This window comes from Panthera pardus, unplaced genomic scaffold, assembly GCF_024362965.1.
Source record: "Panthera pardus isolate Hobbes unplaced genomic scaffold, ASM2436296v1 HiC_scaffold_15, whole genome shotgun sequence".
Taxonomy (NCBI): Eukaryota; Metazoa; Chordata; class Mammalia; order Carnivora; family Felidae; genus Panthera; species Panthera pardus.
Genome location: NW_026526710.1, coordinates 40,496,896 through 40,521,559, shown reverse-complemented (window position 1 = coordinate 40,521,559; position 24,664 = coordinate 40,496,896). Strand labels below are relative to the sequence as shown.

General features: G+C 44.5%; 1 protein-coding gene across 4 annotated transcripts in view; it reads left to right on the top strand.

Annotated features, from left to right (window-relative positions):
• TMEM241 (transmembrane protein 241) overlaps positions 1 to 24,664 on the top strand; it is a 134,013-nt gene that overhangs the window by 45,412 nt on the left and 63,937 nt on the right. For all 4 annotated transcript variants that reach the window (XR_008422240.1, XR_008422241.1, XM_019465553.2 and 1 more), the window contains exons 6-12: positions 3,798 to 3,823; positions 5,606 to 5,657; positions 7,496 to 7,544; positions 8,431 to 8,476; positions 10,321 to 10,356; positions 12,945 to 12,979; positions 24,359 to 24,428. Coding sequence is in view for 2 of the 4 variants with exons in the window: in XM_019465553.2 (XP_019321098.1) it covers positions 3,798 to 3,823; positions 5,606 to 5,657; positions 7,496 to 7,544; positions 8,431 to 8,476; positions 10,321 to 10,356; positions 12,945 to 12,979; positions 24,359 to 24,428 (314 nt within the window). In the remaining 2 variants the exon portion in view is untranslated. The remainder of the gene's footprint in view (positions 1 to 3,797; positions 3,824 to 5,605; positions 5,658 to 7,495; positions 7,545 to 8,430; positions 8,477 to 10,320; positions 10,357 to 12,944; positions 12,980 to 24,358; positions 24,429 to 24,664) is intronic.

Here is a 24,664-nt window from a genome sequence, read left to right as displayed (position 1 = left end):
TTTCCTTTATCAGTGGAATAAACTATAATAAATTGTAGAACACGCAGAGGAAAAATGTCCCAGAAATCAAGTATGATCCTACTTCATAGAGGATACTACTCTATTCTTTCAGACTTTTTTTCTAGGCACATATATAGACATACTTACATAAATGATATACTATCCTATTTTCCTGATCAATTTGTCAGGAATCTCTATTTGTGTCCTCATTCCACTTACATGGAACATGATGTGTTGGCAAGTACCTGTGTGTAAACTTGTAGGTGATTTCTAGTAGGTTGGCATTAAAAGCTGCTCTGTGATGAGTATTGCTGTGATATTTTCTCAATATGATTCACTTTCCTGATCATTTAGCCTGGAGCCTCAACAAAGTGACCAGATATTACCAGGAACACGGCTGTATATGACATCTCTTAGACTTAACCTATGACTCACATTGAGGCCTCTTTTGTCCATTCTGTGTCAGGTTTCACCAGACTCAACTCCGGAAAGGAAGGTTGACCTCCTTATGACCTTGTTCCCAGGTTATGAGAATATACTCCATCTGTAACTGTGGTTCATTGTCACCATCCCTGTTTTTTTGTGCATGCATGCGCAAACACACACACACAGCTTGACTTTTATAAGGTAACGTGTGGCTTGTGGAAATAGTCTTGCTACCTTGCAGATATAGTTGTCACAGTTGAATATTACAATATTGCTACTCATTCTTTTGGTTGTTCAACATTTATTAAGTGTATACTCTATATCAGACATTTGGCTATGGAGATATAGAGGACACATTGGTCACCCTCACAAAACTCAGCTAAATGGAAGAACCAACGTGTAAACACACTCTGTGATGCCCATAGAATGTCATATGGGCTGAAACGGGTGTGGAGGGACCAGAGGTGACCACTGGTAAGTCTGTTTGGAAGGGTCAGGGGTGAGATTTGAACCCAGTCACACAGATGGTAGGAATTTTCAAAGTGCAGGGATAAAGGGCACTCCAGTCAGGCAGAGGAAGCAGCAAATGAAGGTAGTGGTTTGAAAGGGCCGGTGGGATGCCACCGCAGGACTGGCAGGCTGGCTGTGGCAGAATAGCATCATAAAAGGTCAGCCTCTGGAGCTAGATCACCCAAACCCAAACCCTGTGACCTTGGACAACTTAGCTAATTTCTCAGTGCCTTGGTGTCCGCATCTGTAGCATATAACTTGAGACTTAATTAACCCAAAATGAAATAAGCCAATGGCTGTAGAGGGCTTAGAACAACACCGGCCCAAAGTAGGTAGCCCTCATGGTAATTTAGCTGACCCCCGGTTATGTTAGCTATTTATTGTTATTTTTGGTGGTATGCCTTTTGAGAAGTTATACTGACCCATTCAGAACACTGAGGTATCACAAGGACTTATCACCGGGTGACTTTGGGACTGAGGAGCCTCAGAAGATGAACACCCTGACATCAACTCCTCAGTTGTTTTCAGAGCCCTAGGAGACGGGGCTCAATAATGCATTTATTGCTTATTTTAATATCCATATCTCAGGTTCTGGCTCCTCTGGCCAGAGGTGTTTATTTATTAAAAAATTTGTTTTAATGTTTATTTTTGAGAGAGAGAGCACACATGAGTGGAGAAGGGGTAGAGACAGAGGGAGACAGGAGATCTGAGGCAGGCCCCACATTGTCAGCGCAGAGCCTGATGTGGGGCTCTAATTCACAGAACCGCGAGATCATGACCTGAGCCAAAGTCAGACATTTAACTGCCTGAGCCACCCAGGTGCCCCAAGACATGTTTAAAATAAAATAAAACAAGCAGTCTCTCTTCTGAGAAATGGGTGAACTGTTTCAAGCACTGTATTGGTTTGCTGCCCTGTGTCGGAAGCCCCTAGACAGACACTTGCTGGGTGAACATGTTTACTATTCATGGAAGAGCTGGGACGTGCTTTTTGTCCCTGTCTTATTGCTACTTTCCTGCCAAACTGTTGAGATGTTGATTACATTTGGTTCTTTTAATGACACATTTCCCTACTGAAGGGATAAGTGTCCCCACCAGGTGGCAGTAGAGTCAAGGTTGGCGTGGCCAGCTGAGGCAGGTTCGGCACACAGATGCAAGCCACTCCTTTGCATACAAATAAGATCTATTTATTAAAACAGTACAAACTGGATTATTTAGTAATGCATGAAAACTGAAGATAGCCTTCATAGCAAAACATGTTTCCTTGTCAGTGGTTCACGTTAAAAAAAAAATTGAGATATGATTGACATATAACATTATATTAGTTTCAGGTGTACAATATACCGGCTGGATATTTGTATGTATTGCAAAATGATCACAATAAGTCTAGTTAACATGCATCACCATAGGTAGTTATAAAAATTTTTTTCTTGTGATAAGTACTTTCAGGATCTACTCTCAGCAACTTTCAGATCTACAATACGGTATTAGTAACTATGGTCACCATGTTGTACGTTACATCCCCAAGACTTATTTCTTTTATAACTGGAAGTTTGTACCTTTTGAGTGCTTTAATTTTAACAGACTTAAAAAAAATCGTTTATTTATTCTTGAGAGAGAGGAAGAGAGAAACACAGAGAGAAAAAAACGCAAGTGGGGGAGGGGCAAAGGGGAAGGGGTCAGAGAATCTGAAGCGGGCTCTGTGCTGACAGCGGAGAGCCCGATGTGGGGCTCAAACTCATGAATTGTGAGATCGTGCCCTGAGCCGAAGTTGGATGCTTAACTGACTGAGCCACCCAGGCACCCCGAGTGCTTCATTTTTAAACAATATGTTCATACTTCAATTTCCCTGAACTAGAGTAATAAAAACTATAGTTTGTCCTCAACTAGCAAAGTAATCCTTTTGAAATGACCAGAATTAATCTGTCATTTCCTCTATCAAATATAGAAAAATCTATGCTTTTCCTTGCTAGAACTTTTTTCCTGAGTGCAAAGGACTAATTCCCTTTAGATGACTAATAAAAAGGAGAGGCTAAAGGTAGAGTCTGCATTAGAATTTCCTCATTTCAGAGAGCTTTAAATGCCAATTTCCCCAGTCTGCCCTTTCTCTCTTTTTGGGGGCGGTGGGGGGAGTTAACTGTTCTTTCTCCATTTTCATGTTTCTTCACTTATACATCATCCCCGAGGATTTATAACACTGCCCAGAGTCAGAGCCGGATTAATGAAAGGAAAATATAAGGAGATAGATTGGAACAGAAGTTGAACAAGAGCTTAATTTCTCTTCTTACACAGGTCACATCAATTTCTCTCTTTTTTCTTGGTGTGTAAGATATTTGAAGGCTTAGCCCTGGCATCATTTTGGGGTTTTGTGAGTAAACATAATTCCAGTGGTGAGGGTAGTAAAACTGCACACCCAGAGTGCTTTGCCCAGATGATTCAACTCTGGACCTCTGAGTCATTCTTCATGTGGTCCAAGCAGAAAAAGCCCCAAGAAATACTGAGGTGCAGCAAATGCTTAAGGCCCCGATAAGCTTACTCAAAACTTATTTGCCTCTGGATCTAAATATTTCCTTTTAGGGGCGCCTGGGTGGCTTAGTCGGTTAAGCGTCCAACTTTGGCTCAGGTCATAATCTCGTGGTTCATGGGTTTGAGCCCCATGTCGGGCTCTATGCTGACAGCTCAGGGCCTGGAGCCCGCTTCGGATTCTGTGTCTCCTTGCTCTCTGCCCCTCCCGCACTCATGCTCAATCTCTCTCTGTCTTCAATAATGAATAAACCTTAAAAACAATTAAAAATAAAATATTTTCTTTTAAGGGGAAAAAGAATTTTTAAATAGTAACTAGAAGTCTCTTTATTTTCATACAGAAAACTTCTCCTGCAAAGATCTGTAGGTAAGTTTAAAAAAACCCCAAAAACCCACAGCCCTCTAAAATAGAAGATTTAACCTAATTTTAACTGTTGATGATAAACTGTTGCAGATTCCTATTTGAGAGTGGACAGAATTTATTATGTACGCTTATATACCCCTATTTTGTGTCTTATTCTAAATTTTACTCTTTCTCTCTTTGTGTATTTTTTCCCTGAAATATTCTGTTCCTAAGGGGAAAATAACGTGTGCTAGATTTCAGCTGCTGTCGCCCAAACCTTCACTAAGAGTTGTGCACTGCTGATGGGAGAAGTAAAATGGAAAACATGGGAATGACTTAAAATTTGAAAAATATTTGTTTGCAACTTAATGGGTTTTTATGATTCCCGTGGTGGAAAAGTGCTGGCTGCAAGGCCAGGGATCTGAGTCGTCGTCTTGGGCCATGGCAAAGTGACTCAGGGCAGACTTCACAGCCCTCTGTGCCTCATTGCCTCGGCTGGAACACGAACCGGGCTGGACCCTCAGGCGGTCCCTGTGCCTCCAGTGTGCTAACTGCCTTGTTCTCTAGCTGCTTCCGGCTTCCTCTACAATAGCCACGAAGCTCATTCCTGAAGATAGGAAACTAACAGACACACGGATTTAGGACTTTTTGTTTTGCTTTTATTATAGGCTGCTACTTGGAAAAAAAATAACAGCAACACTGTCAGGACTCATTCTCTTGTTTAAAAGATTAGCAGGTGTTAAAGAGAGGCATTAAAACCCACTAATACCTGATATATTAAGGTATTGCTCAAGGTCTGGTTTGGTGGGAAAACCAGGTGCTGTCTCACACCTGGCTGTCCCCCATCTTCTCTCAGCCCCAAGGGGCTGTCTAACACTCACTGCCTGTGGATGGGGAAGGATCCTATATTCTATAAAGTCTTCTACTATAGGTAGACACCCAGTCCATTAGAGTTCTTTTCTCCTTCCACCTGCCTCATCCTATGTGGTCCCAGAAACCCTTCCGACAGCCTCCCTCCACTCACCACACCCTTTGCCTCTGAGTGCCTCGGTAATCTGGTGCCTTGGAGTCTTCTTGAAGCCATTTGTGTGCCTTCTTAAGAGTTGGCAAGGCTTTAGGATGGGGATGGGCTAGAGTGGAGGACCTTCCTGTGACTCAGGATGTTCCCTGTCATCCTGACCTTCCCAGGGTTGTGAGGTCCCAGCTCTGAGGAGTCCTCTGTACCGGTTCCCCTGCCTCGGTCCAGCCGGCCATGCAGGGCGGGTTATGCATATTTGGCAGGAATGCCGTCTGAGTGACGTTGGGTCCTTTCAGGATGTCATATCAGGAGGCACATGATGTACATCTGTCCTCTCATTGGAGATGTTAAGTTTGATCACTTGGCGAAGGTGCTGCACCCAAGGTTTTAATGTGCTTTCTTTTGCCCAAGTGCTATAACTACAGCCTGACTGCCCAGTTTTCCACTAGTGTATTTTTGGGCATCTGCAGTTTGAAAAAAATCTCCTTTTATTATCTATTTCACCGGCATCCTGTTTTTCTCCAGTGAGCCAGCTGTGGTTTTACAAATGCCTGTGTCTGGGGAAAGGCCAGCTGAGCACCGGGGAAGAAACTGTCTGGTCACCAGTGGAGCACATGGTTGACAACTACCTACTGGGGTTCTCAGAGGAGGGACGGGGGAACGGGGCTTGGTCTCACAGGGTCTTGGCCTCATCCGTGCTCCACTCGATGTGTTTCAATCTCCACGGTCTCTGGGAAACACTTTGATGTTGAAAAGTGAAGCTGCTTGTTTTATCTCCCTTTGCACAGTGCCCTCTTTCTCCTGGCTGCTGCAGGATGCCTCCCCTTCAATGACTCCCAGGTCAGTTCAAGTGCATTCATTTTGCCTTCCAAGTGTCTTTTACTCTCTGAAGCCTGCATGTATGAGCAGAACTTTCTAGTCCTTCCTTCTGGAATCAGAAGAACCCTAGTCTGTACAAATGCATTTCAAAGCTTCCGGGCCGGGTACCTCTTGGCCAGGTTAACATCTTTTCCTCAGGCTATTGCCTTCTCCCCAAGGCTGTGGCAATGCAGCGGGGCTCTGGCCTGTGGGTGCTGTGGTGGGTGCAGTCTGCCCTCTGTAGGTGCTTGGAGGACCCACAAGCCAGTGCCCAAGTTGTCTTAGCCTCATGCATTGAGGGAAAGTTGATTTTCCCCCTCAGCCAAGGGCCTCATCTGTAGAGTGATTTTCACTTTGTTATCCTGAGTTTTTCTTTATTAGGCACTGAGGACCCACCCCTGCCCCCCAGTACTGTCATCTCATTAGTGGGTCTCTTTTCTTTCTTTTCTCCCCCAGCAATTATTAAGTCCCCATCAAGTGTCAGGCATTGAGCCAGGCTCTGGGGACACAAAGAAGAATTGTCCTCATCCAGGCAGAGTCTAGACAGAGCGAAGGGGAGGGGGACAGATAATAAACAGATAATTACAACAGGGAGGCCAGAGCTCTGTCCTGGGGAGATACGGGATGTTGTGAAGCACCTAAGAAGACTCAGGGACCCAGAAAGGAGGAATAGCTAACAATTATAGGGAGCTATCTATGTGCCAGGCTCTGTGCCAATGTTTTACAAGTCTTATTTTATTTAAAATCTCACAGTGTTATGAGGAAAGGGACTATTATTATCTCCGCTACAGAGCTAAAGAATAATGAGGCCCCAGAGCACCTGGGTGGCTCAGTCAGTTGAGCGTTCAGCTCTTGATTTTGACTTGGGTCATGATCTCACAGTTTGTGAGTTCACACCCCGCATTGGGCTCTGTGCTGACAGTGAGGAGCCTGCTTGGGATTCTCTGTCTTCCTCTCTCTCTTCCCCTCCCCACTTATGCTCTCTTTTTCTCAAAAATAAATAAATATTTTAAAAAGAAAAGAATAATGAGGCCCCAAAGGTCCCCAGCTAATGAATAAGTGGGGATTTTAGAACTGATACCAGATGTATCTGGTATGATAGCCCTACTCTGCTATCGGACCGAAATCTTGAAGGGTGAAGAGGAGTTGGGTGGGAGAACAAAGCAGGTGTGGGCACAGTCCTGGAGCTGTTCTGAGTATTCTGTGATTCAAATTTAGTGAGCACATCTTATGTGCATGCCCCTGTGCCAATTCCTGCCCTGCGGGAATTTACAGTCTAGTGGATGGTAGAGAAAGAGACAGGTGACAAGTGAAATAGAGCATGTCAGATGAGATAAGCTTCTGTGGAGAAAAATAAGGAAGGGAAGAACAGAGGGAGTGCCCCCCCCCAAGTTGGTGGAGGGGGAGCATACATGCTTGGGGAAGTGCAAATTCTTTCCCTGGAGGGGGTACAGTAGATAGGACTGGGCTTGTCAGAGAGATCCTTGGGTGTCATGAGTTTGAAGTTAATCCTAAAGTCCCTGGGGGACTAGTGAATGATTTTAAGCCATAGCCAACACCATTGGATTAGCCTTTTAGAGACAGTGTGAGGACAGTGTGGAGAATGGGGCAAGGGGTGCTGGAGACAAAGAGCCCTGTTAGGAAGATTTTATAAGCAACCAGCTGAAAAATGAGGACGGACTGGCCCAAGACCCCGAGAGTCCTGTTGTGGAACCCTTGCTTGGCACTGTGCATCCGTTATTTAGGGTTTCCAAGTGCTATGCTGGATCCTGTTTGTCTATACTTACAGCCACTTTTTTTTTTTTAATCCTGTGTTACAGTTTGATCCAGATGGATATTTCTGGGCTGTAATTCACTTATTCTGTGTAGGTAAGTTTTAAAAGAATGCTTACTTAAATAATTGAGGCTTATTATTTAGACCTTATCATATATGTCCACTTTTCAGTGACTCTGAGCAATAGGAAGATTAAAGACCAGGTGTCCATGGGAATCTACCCCCAAAACCACAAGCACACTTTACACACTGTATGTATGTTCACCAATTTGACAATAAATTATATTAAAAATAAAAATTAAAAAAAAGACCAGGTGTCAGGATTAAAATTACATGGGCATTTTCTGATCTGATTTTCCTGTTTTGGAGTTTTCTTCAAATATTTTCATTTCTGATATAGTCTCCTCTTTTTCTCGACAAACATTAATTAACTCACCATGGCTCGGGCCCCACTTGCTCAAGTCTACTTGCGACATGCCGGTTGGTGTTCTCAAAAAGTGGTGAGGGAGATCCAGAAGTTTGGGTCAGAAACACCCTCTTTCAGCAGTATACCCCAAGAAAAGCAAGGGAGGGAAATAAAAAGGCTGTCTGACTTTATTTCAAATCATACGCTCAGTGTTTCCTGTCCGCTGTCATGGAGGGAAAGCAGTGCCCTGACTTTGTTACACACAGTTCAGAGATCCAGTGTTTCTTTCTCCTGGGCACCCTGCAAAGGAAGCCGAAAGCTTCCTGTTAATTGTCTCCTTCTGCTGATCACGAGCCTTCCTGGCCCAGCACTCTTCTGTACTGAACTTTTATCACAGGGATTGTGGCTTTCACATCCTGGAGCCCTCCAGTGTTGTTGTCGCCCCCTGTCGGCTGTGGATGTCCCTTGTGGGAAGGGCGGCCCTTGTCCATGTGGGTTTCACGCTTCCCTGGAATTGCCTGCAGCCCTTTATGCAGAATGCCCTGTGCCAGTAACACCCATTGCTTCGTTTTCAGGGGCTTATAAGATATTGCAGAAGTCCTGGAAACCCAATGCGTTAAGGTAAACTTTAAAATTTTTTTAAAGTTTATTTTATTTTTTTTTTTTGAGAGAGATAGAGAGCAAGCAGGGGAGGGGCAGAGAGAGAGGGAGGCAGAATCCCAAGCAGGCTCCACACTGTCAGCACAGAGCCCCAAGGGGGTCGGAACCCACAAACCGTGAGATCATGACCTGAGCTGAAATCAAGAATTGGACACTCAACTGATTGCACCACCCAGGCAACGCTAAAGTAAAATTTAATTAATTCATTTATTTTTATTATTTTTTTTAATGCTTATTTATTTTTGAGAGAGATAGAGACAGAGTGTGAGCTGGGGAGGGCCAGAGAGAGGGGGAGACACAGAGTCTGAAGCAGGCTCTACAGAGCTCCATGTGGGGCTCAAACTCATGAACCGTGAGATCATGACCTGAGCCAAAGTCAGATGCTTAACCAACTGAGCCACCCAGGTGCCCTAAGGTAAACTTTTAAAGTGTGGTGAGTTCTTGTTTGGTTAAAGCAAAGAGGTGAGGCCCATAGTGTTGTGAGCTTGTTCTGTTCAGCCAGAAACTCTGTAAGTCTGGGTTGTGGTCAGGGCACAGCAGCCTGGGGCCCCCAAAGCCATTTGTCCTGCTGTTGGGCTGTTCCAGGCGGGGTCCACCAGCACCTGATCATACCAATGACGTTTGAAGAGCAGGGGGGTCCTCTACCTTCTCCCTTCAGAGGCAGCATTCAGACGACATTTTTATAAAAATTATGTGACTCGCTGCTTTGGGCCCTAGTTAACTTCTTCCAACTCAGAGACCAACTCTTTTTTCTGGTTTCCTCAGCCCCTTCCTAACTTGACTTTGTTTAGACCCAGAAATTCCCCAGTCTGTTCTGGGGTAAAATGAGGCCTCTATTGTGGGCAGTCAACATACCAGCCTTGGCAAATGTAAATGGAAGAGACGGGAGTCCCGGTGTGAGTTGGGCTGCAGCTGGGAGGTCAGAGGCCCTAGACTGGCCTCACTGGCCTCTCGGTTTCAGGGCCCGCTGGTGGGCCTGAAGGGAAGGACCCCTGGGAGAGGGTTATGCTCGGAGGCTGTGACTTGGGTCCCTAGAGCACCTTTCCTTCTTTTAATGAAGTGTTTCTGCAGCAAGAAGCCAGTGGAGTTGCCAGATAAAATACAGAATGCCCAGTTAAATTTGAATTTCAGATAAGTAGTGATACTTTTTTTAGTGTAGCTATGTCCCAGGCAATATTTGGAGCATACTTAAACATGATTCTTTATCTGAGATTCAGATTTATTTGGGTGTCTTATATTTTTACTGGTCAAATATGGCAGCCCCAGGAGCCAGTCCAGTGGCCTGAGAGTTGACATTCCTTTTTAAGGAGGAAAACTACATGTAGAAGATAATCTGCCACAGGTGAACATGTGTGTGATAGCACCAAACTGGGAAATGTGTTTTAAAAATGAGCCAGGGGCGCCTGGGTGGCTCAGTCGGTTAAGTGTACGACTTCTGTTCAGATCATGATCTCGAGGTCCTTGAGTTTGAGCCCCGCATTGGGCTCTGTGCTGACAGCTCAGAGCCTGGAGCCTTCTTCTGATTCTGTGTGTGTGTGTCTCTCTCTGCCCCTCCCCCACTCACACTCTGTCTCTCTCTCTCTCAAAAATAAATAAACATTAAAAAAATTTTTTTAAATGAGCCAGGAACTAGTTTTGAATATACTCATTTGGTATACTCGTTATACCATTTATTAACAGTTTTTAAATGTAGAAACTTAACCATAGATATAATTTATTAGTAGAAGATGACTATTTTGTGTATGTAAAACACTTCTACTATTTCACATGTTTTATCTTTTTTTTTCTTTTTTCTCATTCCTTAGTGACATTGACCAGCAGTACTTAAACTACATGTTCAGGTAAAATATAATTTACATTTTCAAAGAACAACTCACGTCTTTCTGGCACTAATGGATTTTTATTTTCCAATATTTTGATTCTGAGCCGATGTGCCTACCAGAAAGGCAAGCTAAATAATTTGTGAGATGACTTAAAGTCGAGGAAACCAAATCGTAGTTCTGTCCGTAGACTAGGCAAGAGGGACCTCTGTCTGGCTCCATACTTCAGAAGGCCATGCTTCTCCCCATGGCTTATGGAGTCTGTAAGGCTAAGGGGACATTTCTTCCCAGGGCTCATACCCTCCTTTCTAGCCTGGGATCTAGAATTCCCTGCTCAATTGGTCCCGAGCTTGATTCCAAGGCCTCCTTGGGTCTGTCTTCCCAACTCTTTCCTAGACCCAAGAAGTGTCCAAAACCAGGCTGTTAGTGGGGGAGGAGGGTGTGCATGGAGGGTGGACTTGCAGGCTGATGTGTCCACACACAAGCGTGTGAGGCCTCAGTGTGCAGGAAGGAGCCTGGGGTGGAAAGAGAAGGGGGCTCACTGGGGGCCAGGAGCCAGAGGCTGGATCTGTCTATGCGACCACATTCTGATATGAAGCTCTAAGGACTCCAAGAATTCTGAGTTCTAATCCAGGCTTCCAGGTTGTTTTGAAGGTATATTTATTTATTAAGATAGAATGAAGTTTGAAGCTTGATTTATAATATTTAAATACAGTATATGGACTGTTGTTCATATACCATTGGCTAAAGCCAAGCAAAGAATAGGGCTCTGTCAGCTAAATAGAACAGCTGCCTAGTGTTTTTGGAGGTTAGTGGTCGCTGACTGGGACCCAGCTGAGAAGGAGCATGAGCTCTGCCATGGAGAGCCCAAGTTTGCACGAATGCAGCCATGCTTGGGAAGATTACCTGGGCCGTGGATGTGCCTTTCAGCATTTGGTCATGCTGATTTCTGCAGGAAGTTCATCTTAAAACGTTCAACATGAGCTGTACTCTCCATCTGCAGATAAAGCTCATAAATATCAGTTTATTAAAATGCCTTTTTTGAGAGGATCCACTCCAAGCATGGCTATAGGCCTCTTTTGTACTCTGCTGAAAACAATCATTAGTTCCACTCTGCCCAGACATACCAGCAGCCTTTCAAGAGAGTCTTCTGAAAATGCAGAAGGCTCTTGATGTTTAAAATGTTTCCGTGACATCAGAATACGCTGGCAGTTCTTTTTCTCCCCAGAACTTATTATAGTCTGCTCGAGTGGCAAAGGAATAAGGGGATGGAAAAGTGAGCCTCTGTGACCCCTGACTCATTCTTCTGTCAGCCCAGCTCCTTCCCCTCCAGTAAGAACACTCATTGCCTGTGAGCCTGGTGCCAAAGGCTTCCTGGCTGGGCCTGCCCCGCACCCCACTGAAGAAGCCACGATTCTGTTTCCAAGGATTTCAGTACAAGTGATGAAGATATGTGAATCAGAACGAGGGCTGCCGTTCAGTTTCCTGTGGGCACTGGACACTGAGGCCATCAGCACCCAGAGAACTGGGATCCTTCAGATCCCTAAGGCAGCTGTGCTGGTCTGCCAGCCAGAAGCTCTGCCTGACAGAGCCAACAACTGGTTTGATCTCCCTTTTTTTTTTTTTTAATTTTTTTTTTTTAATGTTTATTTATTTTTGAGACAGAGAGAGACAGAGCATGAATGGGGGAGGGGCAGAGAGAGAGGGAGACACAGAATCGGAAGCAGCCTCCAGGCTCTGAGCCATCAGCCCAGAGCCTGACGCGGGGCTCGAACTCACGAACCATGAGATCGTGACCTGAGCTGAAGTCGGACGCTCAACCGACTGAGCCACCCAGGCGCCCCTTGATCTCCCTTTTAAAAAAAAAAAAAAAAAAAAAAAAAAATTAAGCTTATTTATTTTGAGAGAGAAAGAGGGAGAGAGAGCAGAAGCAGGGGAGAGGCAGAGACAGAGAATCCCAAGCAGGGTCCACACCACCAGTGTAGAGCCCAACACAGGGCTTGAACTCATGAACCACGAGATCATGACCTGAGCTGAAGTCGGACACTTAACCGACTGAACCACCCAGGCGCTCTCCTGGAAAGTCTTTTTTAAGTAGACTCCATGTCCAACGTGAAACTTGAACTCATGACCCCGAGATTAAGAGTCACGTGCTCGACCGACTGAGCCAGCCAGGTGCCCCCTGGGAATTTAATTTACCCTCTACAAATTTAATTTTGTGGCAAAAGTAGATTCAGCTCACACCCAACAACTATTTTTTTAGATTGCAGCCTATTTGTAATTCACAGTTTGCTTTGTTTAGCTTACAAATATTCTTGGAAGATTAGGTGAGTGTGATAATTCTTGGTGGCATAGATGACCTCAGAGTGGGGCATAGATCCTCCGTCCGTCACAGGGTACATTCAACCCTCTTGTCAAAATCTGAGGCATCTTGGGAGATTCTCACCCTCTCACTGACAAGTTGGAATTAGGCAGAATGAGACCATTCAGTGCAGATAATTTGCATTTAGGCTAATTTCACTCTTTCCAAGTAGAATGGGTGGAAATATACATTGTGATTTTTCAGTGCTGGGAAAGACTTCTTCACTGCTCTGCTGTTTCTTTTTCAGTGTGGTGCTCCTGGCAGTTGCATCTCATCCGACAGGTAAGTCGGACTGTTTTATGTGGCCCATTCAACCCAGTGCTCTGACACCACACCCTCCCCGCCCCCTTATTATCCCTAAGGGACGTTTTGTAGGAGAATGTGGTTTGCCTTCAGGATGGAAGCTCAGGGGTTAGGCACGGCCCACATTGAACCTGGTCTCAAGGACCCATTGTGGATTTATCGCCCATGAATTTATTCTTACCCTTTCTTCAATTTTGTTGTCTGTGTTTTCATCTGGTGTGGTCTCAGATGTACAGACAGGCTTGTTATCTGCCGGATAAACTAGTGCTCACCTTCTCCACTTCTAAAGTTCCTTCTTCAAACATCCAGAATCACTCTTCAATCCTAGTGCTAAAGGATTTGGTGAGAAAGTTCAAATTCACCCTACTTCTAATTGACCTCCTTTCATACCTTTTTATCATATATTAGCCTGCAATATTCAAGATTCCTGATTAAGGAAGTCAAGTTTTAAAGCTTACCTTTACCTTGTTGCTGCCTTGGTTACTCTATAGTGGTTTTTCAGATTCAGGAATTGCCCACAATACTCTATTCCATTGTGGTTTTTTACCGTTTTGAAGTTGGTGCCAAAGATAAGGAAATAGTATCTGTGTGCAGTATGGCTGGAAATACATGTTTTCTTGGCCACGCTCCTTAAACTAATGTTTGTTGGCCATTTGCTGTGCATGAGACATTTCCCGAGCTCTCAGAGTCTCAGTTAAAATGAGAAAGGTGAACCGGGTTGTTTCTAAGGCCCTTTCTAGCTCCTATGGTGCCCAAAACAATGAAAGGTTTCTGTTGGTGCTTTTAGCTGCTTCAGACTCTTTGAATTAGTATCTTGAGGGAACTGTCGAGAGTGACTCAGTGTTTCTAGATTGTATGTGACCCATCCAAACCGTGCCTCATGGGGATAATTTGAATTACCTTTTTCTCAATGCATTAGTCTACACTTGCCCACACTGATGCGCATCTATTTTCTGCACGTTCCCACAGTCTGGTGTTATCTCCAGACTCTGAGGTTTGCTGTGGAGTGCTCGCTGCACTCTCACGTGTTGAAAGCCTATCCTTTGTAAAATAAAAATCATATGGACCCCATGGTGTTGACCCTGAACAGTCTGCTCACCCATACTGCTGGTTGTCTGCCTTTACATGCGCTCTTGTCATTCTTTCGCACGGCCAGGAGGTTGCCACCCACCAGACATTGCAGAGCCCCCTAAGGAACCTCCCCTTTGAGATGTGTTTCGGTCAAAGCCTTTGGAAAGTTTGCTGGTTCTGCTTGGTTTGCATGCTTATTGCTCCCTGAGTGATTACTGGTGGATTTGGGCGAATGGTTCTCACCTCAAGAAATCCCTCAGCCTTTCAACCAAGAGGTGATGCTTGTTCGTTGTTACTCATGATTCTCAGAGCTGGAAGGAATCTTAGTGATTATCCTTGATGCCGTCATATTTTACAAATGAGGAAATTGAAGCCCAGAGCAGTTAAGGGATATGGTCAAGATGGTACAGGGGAGGTGAATAGCAGAGAGAGACTGGAGTTTAGGTCTCCTGACCCTTCTCTCAGGTTTTTCTTTTTAAATGCTTCTTTTTCAGTGATTCTACAGTTTATTATAAAGTCTCTGGAGTGAGTGAATACCTTCAGTGTTACTAAACTTCCTTGTGGAGCTTCTCTTGGTTTTGATGAGGTTTTTGGGGTGATAGTGGGGTTCATGGGGGGTCTGGAGCCCATGACCAAGAAAGAATTCTTGAAGACATCTTTGGTGCAAAAAGGTGATTTTATTAAAGCATGGAGACAGGACCCGTGGGCAGAAAGAGCTGCCCAGGGACCATGAAGAGAGACTGGTTATATACTATGGAGTTGGGGGAGGTAAAGTCCATGGGAAGTTTCTAGTGAGCTTTTCGTATGCTAAAGAAGACTCCCAGGATAGTGGAGGCCTAGCCATTGTCAAGCTAAGGTTGTTTTTCCCTCTAGCAAAGCATTAGCATTAAAACAGTAGGAAGTTCCTGGAAAAACGTTTTACTCTGCGAGCCTCAAGTGTTTGTCAAGGGGCTGCAGGTTATAAGGAAATTTAGTTCTATCTGCCATTTCCTTCTGCCTTTGATTCCCACATCACTGTGGAGGGGTAATGGAGACTTAGGTCCTGCAGGACTATGATCTCTATCAGTTAACCATTTGTTTTTTTCCCTTTCCTTCATTCTTGGGCAGCCAAGGAGTGGGAGGAATATCACACATATCCCACCTGGGGGTTGGGGGGTGGGCAGGGCTGCGGCCTGTCAGCTTGCCTTATGCTCCCTCATCAGTTTGAGGGCCATTTTGTCTACCAGTTTCTGAGCAGAGTGATGCTGGTAATAGTTTATACGGTTTGGCCAGCAATCCCACATTTCATCTTGAGATATTGCTAAACTTTTTAGGTCAATGCAAGAATATCTTGGGCACTTACTTACTCTCTGGGAACACAAAGTGGTCAGTAGCCTATGGTTGCAGAATGGCCTAGGCAGAAGAGTAATTTAAAATAGGCCCCTTGGGGCACCTGGGTGGCTCAGTGTGGTTAAGCATCAGACTTTGGCTCAGGTCACGATCTCATGGTTTGTGAGTTCGAGCCCATGTCAGGCTCTGTGCTGACAGCTCAGAGCCTGGAGTGTGCTTTGGATTCTGTGTCTCCCTCTCTCTCTGCTCCTCCTCTGTTCATGCTCTCTTTCTCTCTGTCTCACACACAAAAAAATTAAACATTCAAAAAAAAAATTTTTTTTAAATAGGCCCCAGATTTTTTTTTTTCTGAGGTGATGAAAGTGTTCTGGAATTTGCTGGTGGTGATGGTGTACAACTCTGTTAATATGCTAAAAACCACTGGATTGTACACTTTATTTTTTAAAATGTTTATTTATTTTTGAGAGAGAGAGAGACAGAGAGAGAGACAGAGAGAGACAGCATGAGCAGGGGAGGAACAGAGAGAGAGGGAGACACAGAACTCGAAGCAGGCTCCAGGCTCCGTGCTGTCAGCACAGAGCCCAACGTGGGGCTCGAACTCATGAACCATGAGATCATGACCTGAGCTGAAGTCAGACGCTCAACCAACTGAGCCACCCGGGAGCCACTTTAGAAGGGTGAATTATATCTCAATTAAAAAAAAATGTATAGGGCATCAAAAACAAAAACAAAAACAAATCGCTCTTATTTGAGAACCTGTTTAGAACTCAGTTATACCAGAAAAAGATATTTACAACAATGAATTTTCCTTCAGATTATATTCAAAAACAACAACAACAACTGAATGGACGTCAGATACTCACCCCCATTCCTTCTGCAGGTTTTGACTGCACGGTATGGTGAATGGCTGAGGATGAGTCTGTGGTGGGCAGCTCAGGGCGTTGTAACTCCCATGGGGCTCATCAGAGAGAGGCTCTGTATGCTTCCCTGGAAGGACTCCTGCATGCAAGTTTGTGCGTTGTGGTTTTCAGGTAGTGGAGGTGATTATCTTTGCAGGGGCCAGGTAAAGAAAGCTGGGCTCCTGAGAAGGATTTTGCTGGCCTGTGAGACTGGCTGTGACCCTGGTGTCAACAGCTGAGGTGGCCTTGGCCTCCCTTGCTGCAGGTGGCTGAGGCTCCCAGTGAAGGGATGCCCCAGAGCTGTAGGGTTCAGGAATCCTTCTGGCCTCAGTAGCCATCATAGCAGGGCTCTGGCAAAGGCCCCGGTGAAGGTGTGTGTGTGGGGTTATATACAGACTGGTGGCAGCCTTCTGGAAGAAGCCCAAGATTTCCATCTGTACCAGCACCAAGTTCAGCTTTTAATCCATGAGCGTCCCAGGGAAACACTGTAAAACCACACCTACTTCTGTGTTATGACGGTACTCTGCGTGTGGTCACCATGATCCCGTTTGCTGCTTTCTTAGAACTTCTACAAATTGTGTGCCAAGGGGCCTTAAAGATGTGTGTGGCCGTTTCTCTTTTCACCTCTGGTCAGTGGAGTGCCATTGACTTGAAACCTTAGTATCAAAGGGCTGGCCCTTAAGTGCCTGCTTGACTCGGGGCTGTTGAGTAAGCAAAACAATCCTGACTAGAGTAGGGAGGCTGCTTGTGAAAACCACATGAAAGTCACTGTCTAGGTTTTGATTCGCTTTAACTTTTCGAAACTCTCAGGGTTGCCACACACTGTTGTGGTCTAGCCGAACAGTGCCCTGCCCTTTGAAGTTGGGCAGTGCACAACATGAACAGCTGTAAGCAGCGACTTGTTGCTTCAAAAAGCACTCAGGCACAGTAAAATGGTTATATTTGTTTGGTAGAGTGGATAACTCAAGCAGATAGGTATATTAAGGTAGAAATCTGGTATGAGAGATGATGGAAGCTCAGAATCTAGAAGAGAACCAGGGGATCAGTTTTTCTCAGCTTTATAAACCCAAGTCATTTACCCTAAACTCTTTGATGGGTCCTGGTGATGTTTTCTCATAGCAGTCTACAATTATTACAGAGTTTAAGCAAATAAAACACCTGAGGAAAATACCTCTCCTCCAGAGGTATTCGAGGACTGCTGTGATGGGGGAGCTCCAATTCCTTCCAATTCGTTAGCTTTCTCATTGTACCCATGAGTAGTCTAGCCCATTTTTAAATGAGAACAACCCTTTATTCTTCCCCACTTGCTTATTACACTTTCCATCTAGAATGTCCACTGCAGGGCTGGAGTGTCAGGAAGGGCATTTTCCTGATTCCCCGCACCTGCACCAGTTGAGACCCAGTTAAGTCTCAGGCCCATGGGTACAGTGTTTTTATGAAGGATCTGTTAACAATTGCGGACATTTCTATTTTTATTTATTTTTTAAAGTTTATTTATTTATTTTTGAGAGGGGGGAGGGAAGGAGAAAGGAAAAGAGAGGATCCCAAGGAGGTTGTGCACTGTCATCGCAGAGTCTGATGGCGGGGCTTGAACTCACAAACCGTGAGATTATGACCTGAGCCAAAATCAAGAGTCGGATGTTTAATCGACTGAGCCACCCAGGAGCCCCACCAATTGCTGATATTTTTAAAGCATGACTTTCTTCCCTTTGGTTTCCTTTCACCTCTTCTTTTTTTTAACTTGTATCTTAATTATTTAGTAGTGCTTTTAAAACATTAAAAAATTGAGGTATAATTTACGTGTATGAAATGCACCTATCTTGTGTACGGCCTGGTCAATTTTGACGAATGTATACACCCGTGTAGCTTACTCCCATCAAGATATCGACCATTTCTGTCACTAGGAAGTTTCCTCTTGCCCCTTCTTCATTACTCCCTTCTCACCTAGCACCAAAGCCACCATGATCTGATTTCTGTGTCCATAGATAAATTCTATTTATTCTAGAGCCTCATATAAATGGAAGCACCCCGGAAGTATTCCTTTATGTCTGGCCCTTTCATTCAATGCAGTGTTCAGAGATTCATCTAGGTTCTTGTATGTATCACCAGTTTATTCCCTTTTATTGCTGAGTAGGGTGCTAGCGTATGAACATACCTAGCAAATAAACATACCTCCTTTTGTTTATCCATTCACCTGCTGATGCTTACCGGGGCTGTTTCCAGTTTTTGGCTGTTGCAAATAAAGCTTTCATGAACATCCTTTTTTTTATATAATTTATTTTTAATTTACATCCAAGTTAGTTAGCATATAGTGCAACAATGATTTCAGGAGTAGATTCCTTTATGCCCTTAACCCATTGAGCCCATCCCCCTCCCACAACCCCTCCAGTAACCCTCTGTTTGTTCTCTATATTTAAGAGCCTCTTGGGGCACCTGGTGGCTCAGTCAGTAAGTGTCTGTCTTCGGCTCAGGTCATTATCTCACGGTTCATGAGTTCGAGACCTGTGTTGGGCTCTGTGCTGACAGCTCAGAGCCTGGAGCCTGCTTCGGATTCTGTGTCTCCCTCTCTCTCTGCTCCTCCCCCACTCACACTGTCTCTCTCTCAAAAATAAATAAACATTACAAAAAAAGATTAAAAAAAAAGTCTCTTATGTTTTGTCCCCCTCCTTGTTTTTATATTCTTTTTGCTTCCCTTCCCTTATGTTCGTCTGTTTTGTGTCTTAAAGTCCTCATATGAGTGAAGTCATGTGATATTTGTCTTTCTCTGACTGACTAATTTTGCTTAGCATAATACCCTTTAGTTCCATCCACGTAGTTGCAAATGGCAAGGTTTCATTCTTTTTGATTGCCAAGTAATACTCCAGTGTGTGTGTGTGTGTGTGTGTGTGTGTGTGTGTGTGTGTGTGTACCACATCTTCTTTATCCATTCGTCCATCGATGGACATTTGGGCTCTTTCCATACTTTGGCTATTGTTGATAATGCTGCTATAAACATTGAGGTGCACGTGCCCCTTCGAAACAGCATACCTGTATCCCTTGGACAAATACCTAGTAGTGCAATTGCTGGATTGTAGGGTAGTTCTATTTTTAATTTTTTGAGGAACTCCATACAGTTTTCCAGAGTGGCTGCACCAGCTTGCATTCCCACCAGCAGTGCAAAAGAGATCCTCTTTCTCCGCATCCTCGCCAACATCTGTTGTTGCCTGAGTTGTTAATGTCAGCCATTTTGGCAGGTGTGAGGTGGTATCTCATTGTGGTTTTGGTTTGTATTTCCCTGATGATGAGTGATGTTGAACATTTTTTTCATGTGTCGGTTGGCCATCTGGATGTCTTCTTTGGAGAAGTGTCTATTCATGTCTTTTGCCCATTTCTTCACTGGATTATTTGTTTCTTGGGTGTTGAGTTTGATAAGTTCTTTATAGATTTTGGATACTAACCCTTTATCTGATATGTCATTTGCTAATATCTTCTCCAATTCTGTCAGTTGCCTTTTAGTTTTGTTGATTGTTTCCTTCGCTGTGCAGAAGCTTTTTATTTTGGTGAAGTTCCAATAGTTCATTTTTGCTTTTGTTTCCCTTGCCTCTGGAGACAAGTTGAGTAAGAAGTTGCTGTGGCCAAGGTCAAAGAGGTTTTTGCCTGCTTTCTCCTTGAGGATTTTGATGGCTTCCTGTCTTACATTTAGGTCTTTCATCCATTTTGAGCTTATTTTTGTGTATGGTGTAAGAAAGTGGTCCAGGTTGATTTTTCTGCATGTCACTGTCCAGTTTTCCCAGCACCACTTTCTGAGGAGACTGTCTTGATTCCATTGGATATTCTTTCCTGCTTTGTCAAAGATTAGTTGGCCATACGTTTGTGCGTCCATTTCTGGGTTCTCTATTCTGTTCCATTGATCTGAGTGTTTTTGTGCCAGTACCATACTGTCTTGATGATTTCAGCTTTGTAATACAGCTTTGACATCCAGGATTGTGATGTCTCCAGCTTTGGTTTTCTTTTTCAAGATTGCTTTGGCTACTTGGGGTCTTTTCTGGTTCCATACAAATTTTAGTATTGTTTGTTCTAGCTCTGTGAAGAGTACTGGTGCTATTTTGATAGGGATTGCATTGAATATGTAGGTTGCTTTGGGTAGTATTGACATTTTAACAATATTTATTCTTCCTATCCAAGAGCATGGAATATTTTTCCAGTTTTTTGTGTCTTCTTCAATTTCTTTCATAAGCTTTCTGTAGTTTTCAGTGTATAGATTTTTCACCTCCTTGGTTATGTTTATTCCTACGTATTTATTGGTTTTTGGTGCTCATGAACATTCTTATACAGGACTTTTTGTCTCTTCTTGTCTTTTGGATAAATACTTAGAATTCTGTGTCTTAGAGTTGATGTAGTTTTAACTTTTTAAGAAAGTGCCAGTTTTCTAAAGTGTTTATACCATTTTACACCCCTACTCAGCAATGTCTGAGAGTTCCAGTTGCTCCACATCTTCACTAACATTTGGTGTTGTCAGCCTTATTTTAGCTAGTCTTTGTGGTCTCTTGCTAGTGCTTTTGTATGAGCTACCCTTCTCACTCATTCCCGAGTGACTAGAAAGATAAGCGGTTTTTTAGATGCATAGGATGGGGCTTTGGGACACACTTTTGGAGTACTTGGGACATGGTGGTAGGGATTGGGTAGGTCTCTTTAGTTCTGGCCCTGCCACTTTTCCCCCTTTGGGCACTGGGTTTGCTTCTTGGTGAATGAAATCCACCTCCCCCTCTAATCTTTCAACCTCATGATTCATGCAGAGGCTTCAAGAATCCTGGAACCTTGCTTCCCCTTGGACCATTTTAAGCACTAGTAGAGAAGAGAAGTTCTTTCTTTGCTTGAAAGTGTGTATTTCGTATTTGTACTGAGCCCTTCTGTTGTGTGTTCAAAGGGAGAGAATTTCAAGCACCCAAAACAGAGAGAAAACCACAGGAATCTGACCCAGAAATGACCTTGTTACCTGGTGCGCCTCTTGCTCACGTGTGAGATGAGAGCAAGTAGCACTAATTACTTCTTGGAGCTGACCTTCCATTTTCCTGCCCGTTCCGAGGGCTACAATGTGGGGAGAGGAAGTTGTCTTGATGTTCAAATATCAGTAAGTCTTGAGTGTGGTAAGATTGGGCCACGCTTTTCACCATGGCAGTTTCATGTTCTGCAGTCTTCAGAGAATTCGGATTCATTCCCTCACTCGGAAAGTCAGCAGATTTTAACTGGAGCATAAAAATGAAGGTTCATGTTGTGATGAGCCCCAGGCATTGTACGGAAGTGTTGAATCACTATATTGTACACCTGAAACTAGTATTACATTGTATGTCAGCTGGAATTTAAATAAAAACTTAAAAGTGAGGGCTCAATTCGAACTTTATTGCCTAAGCTGCATATTGTTGCCACAAACTATGTTTACGACTGTTGAACTACTTAATCTGTGCTTAAATTGTGCAGTTCACAATCGCTGGTGCAGGAGTGGTCTTTTGAGCATCTTTACCAATTTTTTAGGTCCCTGAATTTCATTCTACTGAGGTTGGGCCAGCCAGCCACACACTGCCTCATTTTCAGGGCCATTTGTCATGTGGTCATTAACCTTTGCTCTTTAGAGGTTGGCACGCACCCTCTTTGTTCAAGAACTCTAGTAAAAGACAAGGCAGGCTGAAGGCATCAGAGGGGAAGCATGTGGGGCAAATTTGAAATTAAAGACCAGCATAGCCAACTGGAAAGTGGAACATTCTCTGCAGGGGAAGCAAGAAGAGTTTAGGTGTTTTGGATACTTTCGGTTCCGTAGTGCTTATTATGGGTTGATCCTAACACAGTGGATATGGGTAACGTACGGTCCCACCTCGCAAGGACTTGATGGTTACAAAAGGAGAGACAGGCATGGTCAACTAGTACTGTGTGAGAAATATATGGAGGTCATAGAAATGGCTCAAAAATAAGCTGTTTTCTCTCTCAATAATTTATCGAATCAGTTTTTATGATTTGGGTGAAGGTTATCATGTGACTGGTAAATTTCCTAGGACTGTGATTTTTCCTTTGCCTTCCTCCTTTCCAGTCCACCTCTCAGCACTCCACTGCTCATTAGAGCCCCTCAGCAGCCTGTGCTGGGCCGGAAAGGCTGCCAATGCTCCGTGAATCTCATTCATGTCCCTGGAGCATTTCTGAGGACAGCCTGGGTGCAGAGAGGAGGCGGCGCCAGAAGAATATTGAGGTCCTGCACTTAGTTGATCTCCTCTCTGCCCCTCCTCATCATCACGCTGACTGCACTGCAGTTTCTCTGAAACCGGAAGGGAAGTGGGAACAGGGCCAAGAACCACAGCTGCCAGAGAGACAGCGCAAAGCCTGCATGGACTGTCGCCTCGCCCGACCGAACAGGGGGCTCTGGGGCTGGGGTGCCTAGGGTTACCTCGCTGTCGCCTCTGTGTGGAAAGGCACTTCCACAGATACTGTGTATTTCACGCACTAGGTATCTGAGCCCGATGGTGTTGTGTGCAAAGCCCCTCCACCTGTGCAGGTCCACATAGACGAGAGAAGCGCTCAGGAGAGTTATGGCAGCAAGAAAGCCAGAGCCCTGAACCTATGGTCAGGCTGCACAAAAACCAGGTCCCAAGAGACCCACCCTGTCGTGGCTAAGAACTCACACATACGAACAAACGAAACAAAAGAATCGTCGTGCTAAAAGCCCTCTAGGGCACTGGAATTCAGCATTTTCCTTGCCAAGAGGTGGTTGAATTATTTGAAATCAGTTAGGTCTCTGAGGAAGTATAGCAGCCCAGTGTGTCTTGTTCTGAAACTCTTGATTAGTAGGTTCAGAGACGAAGGCATTCCTGCTCGTATGTTGCACTGCACACCTAACATACGGTGAGTCCTGAGGAAGACCAGCCTTTCTTGCTCCAGTCCATCCAGATCCAGAGAGACAGACCGAAGCCCGGGGGTCTGGAAGGTCTGGCTCCTGCAGAGTCTCAGAAATTCCAGATTTGGAAGGATTAAGCTATCTGCTGTGGAAATGCTTAATTCCTTTCCTCTGGACATTTTTGGAAGGCTTTTTGCTTTTTCAGTCTCCTGACTTCTTGTTTGTGACCAAGTTCAAATTCCAGAGAGGGAAGCAGCCAATATGTGTGATTATTTCCTCTTGCACCAAATGGAACTAGAAGAATGGACTTACTTCATTAGAAATAAATGTACCCTTTGGACCTTACACCCAAATGAGTAAGCATGGTCGGTCTGGCCCCTGTGCCGTTTGTGCAGTAATTAAACACAAAATGAGAAAAAGATGTCAGAGGCATGCATTCAGCCTTTTTTTAGACATAAAGCAGGAAAGAATAGAACAATCTTTAAGAAAAAAAAAAAGTTTCTTTTTGTCCTGTACTCTGTCTTGGGCCAGGATGGCCGCCTGGTGACAAGGAAAGATTGTAGGGTTTGGAGTGACTGGGTGTACATTCTGGCTTCACAGTTCAAGAGTTGTGTAATCCTAGACAAATCCCTTAACTTCTCTGAGCACCAGTTAAATGGGGGTGATAAAACACCACACAGTAATTACAAGGACTGAAAGAGGTGTCGTACATAGAGCTTTTAGCATAGTGCCCTGCACAGGACAGACTCTCGCTAAATAGGCATTATGGGCATCCTACTATTATTTTTTTTTAAACATTTTTTTTAATGTTTATTTATTTTTGGGAGACAGAGAGAGTCAGAGCATGAGCCGGGGAGAGGTAGAGAGAGAGAGGGAGACACAGAATCGGAAAGGCTCCAGGCTTCTGAGCTGTCAGCACAGAGCCCAACGTGGGGCTCAAATTGATGAGCCGTGAGATCATGACCTGAGCCGAAGTCGGACGCTCAACCAACTGAGCCACCCAGGCACCCCAGCATCACGCTATTATTTTAAGACAATGCCACTAACCTAGAAACCCTGGGAATGCCAGAGTGAATTCAGTGCCATGCAGCTCAGTGCTCAGATGGCTGCTGTGCTAAAGACCCTTGCCTTGCGTTTTCCAGGACAGCTGGGGGCAGGGGGGCATGTGCGTCATTGTCTCACCCTTGCTGTGCTCCTCAGGTGATCTCTTCAGTGTCCCGGACTTTCCGTTCCTGTATTTCTACAGGTTCCATGGAAGCTGCTGTGCCAGGTAAGCTTAACTCAGAAAGCCCCTAGCACTATTAATTTGTCTGTGTGTGTACTGCTTGCTGTCTTTGTCAAGTCCAGGGTCACTGCCAGTTACCCAAATGAGGGGCAGAAGAAACTGGTGGCTGTGCAGGTCTGGAAGCAGCTCCCTCGGCCATCAGCAGGTTGTCATGAGCATCGCCAGGTGCTCAGGGCCAGCGTGGGTCTGGGGGTACCATGTCCTGCAGAAGTTCCTTGGCC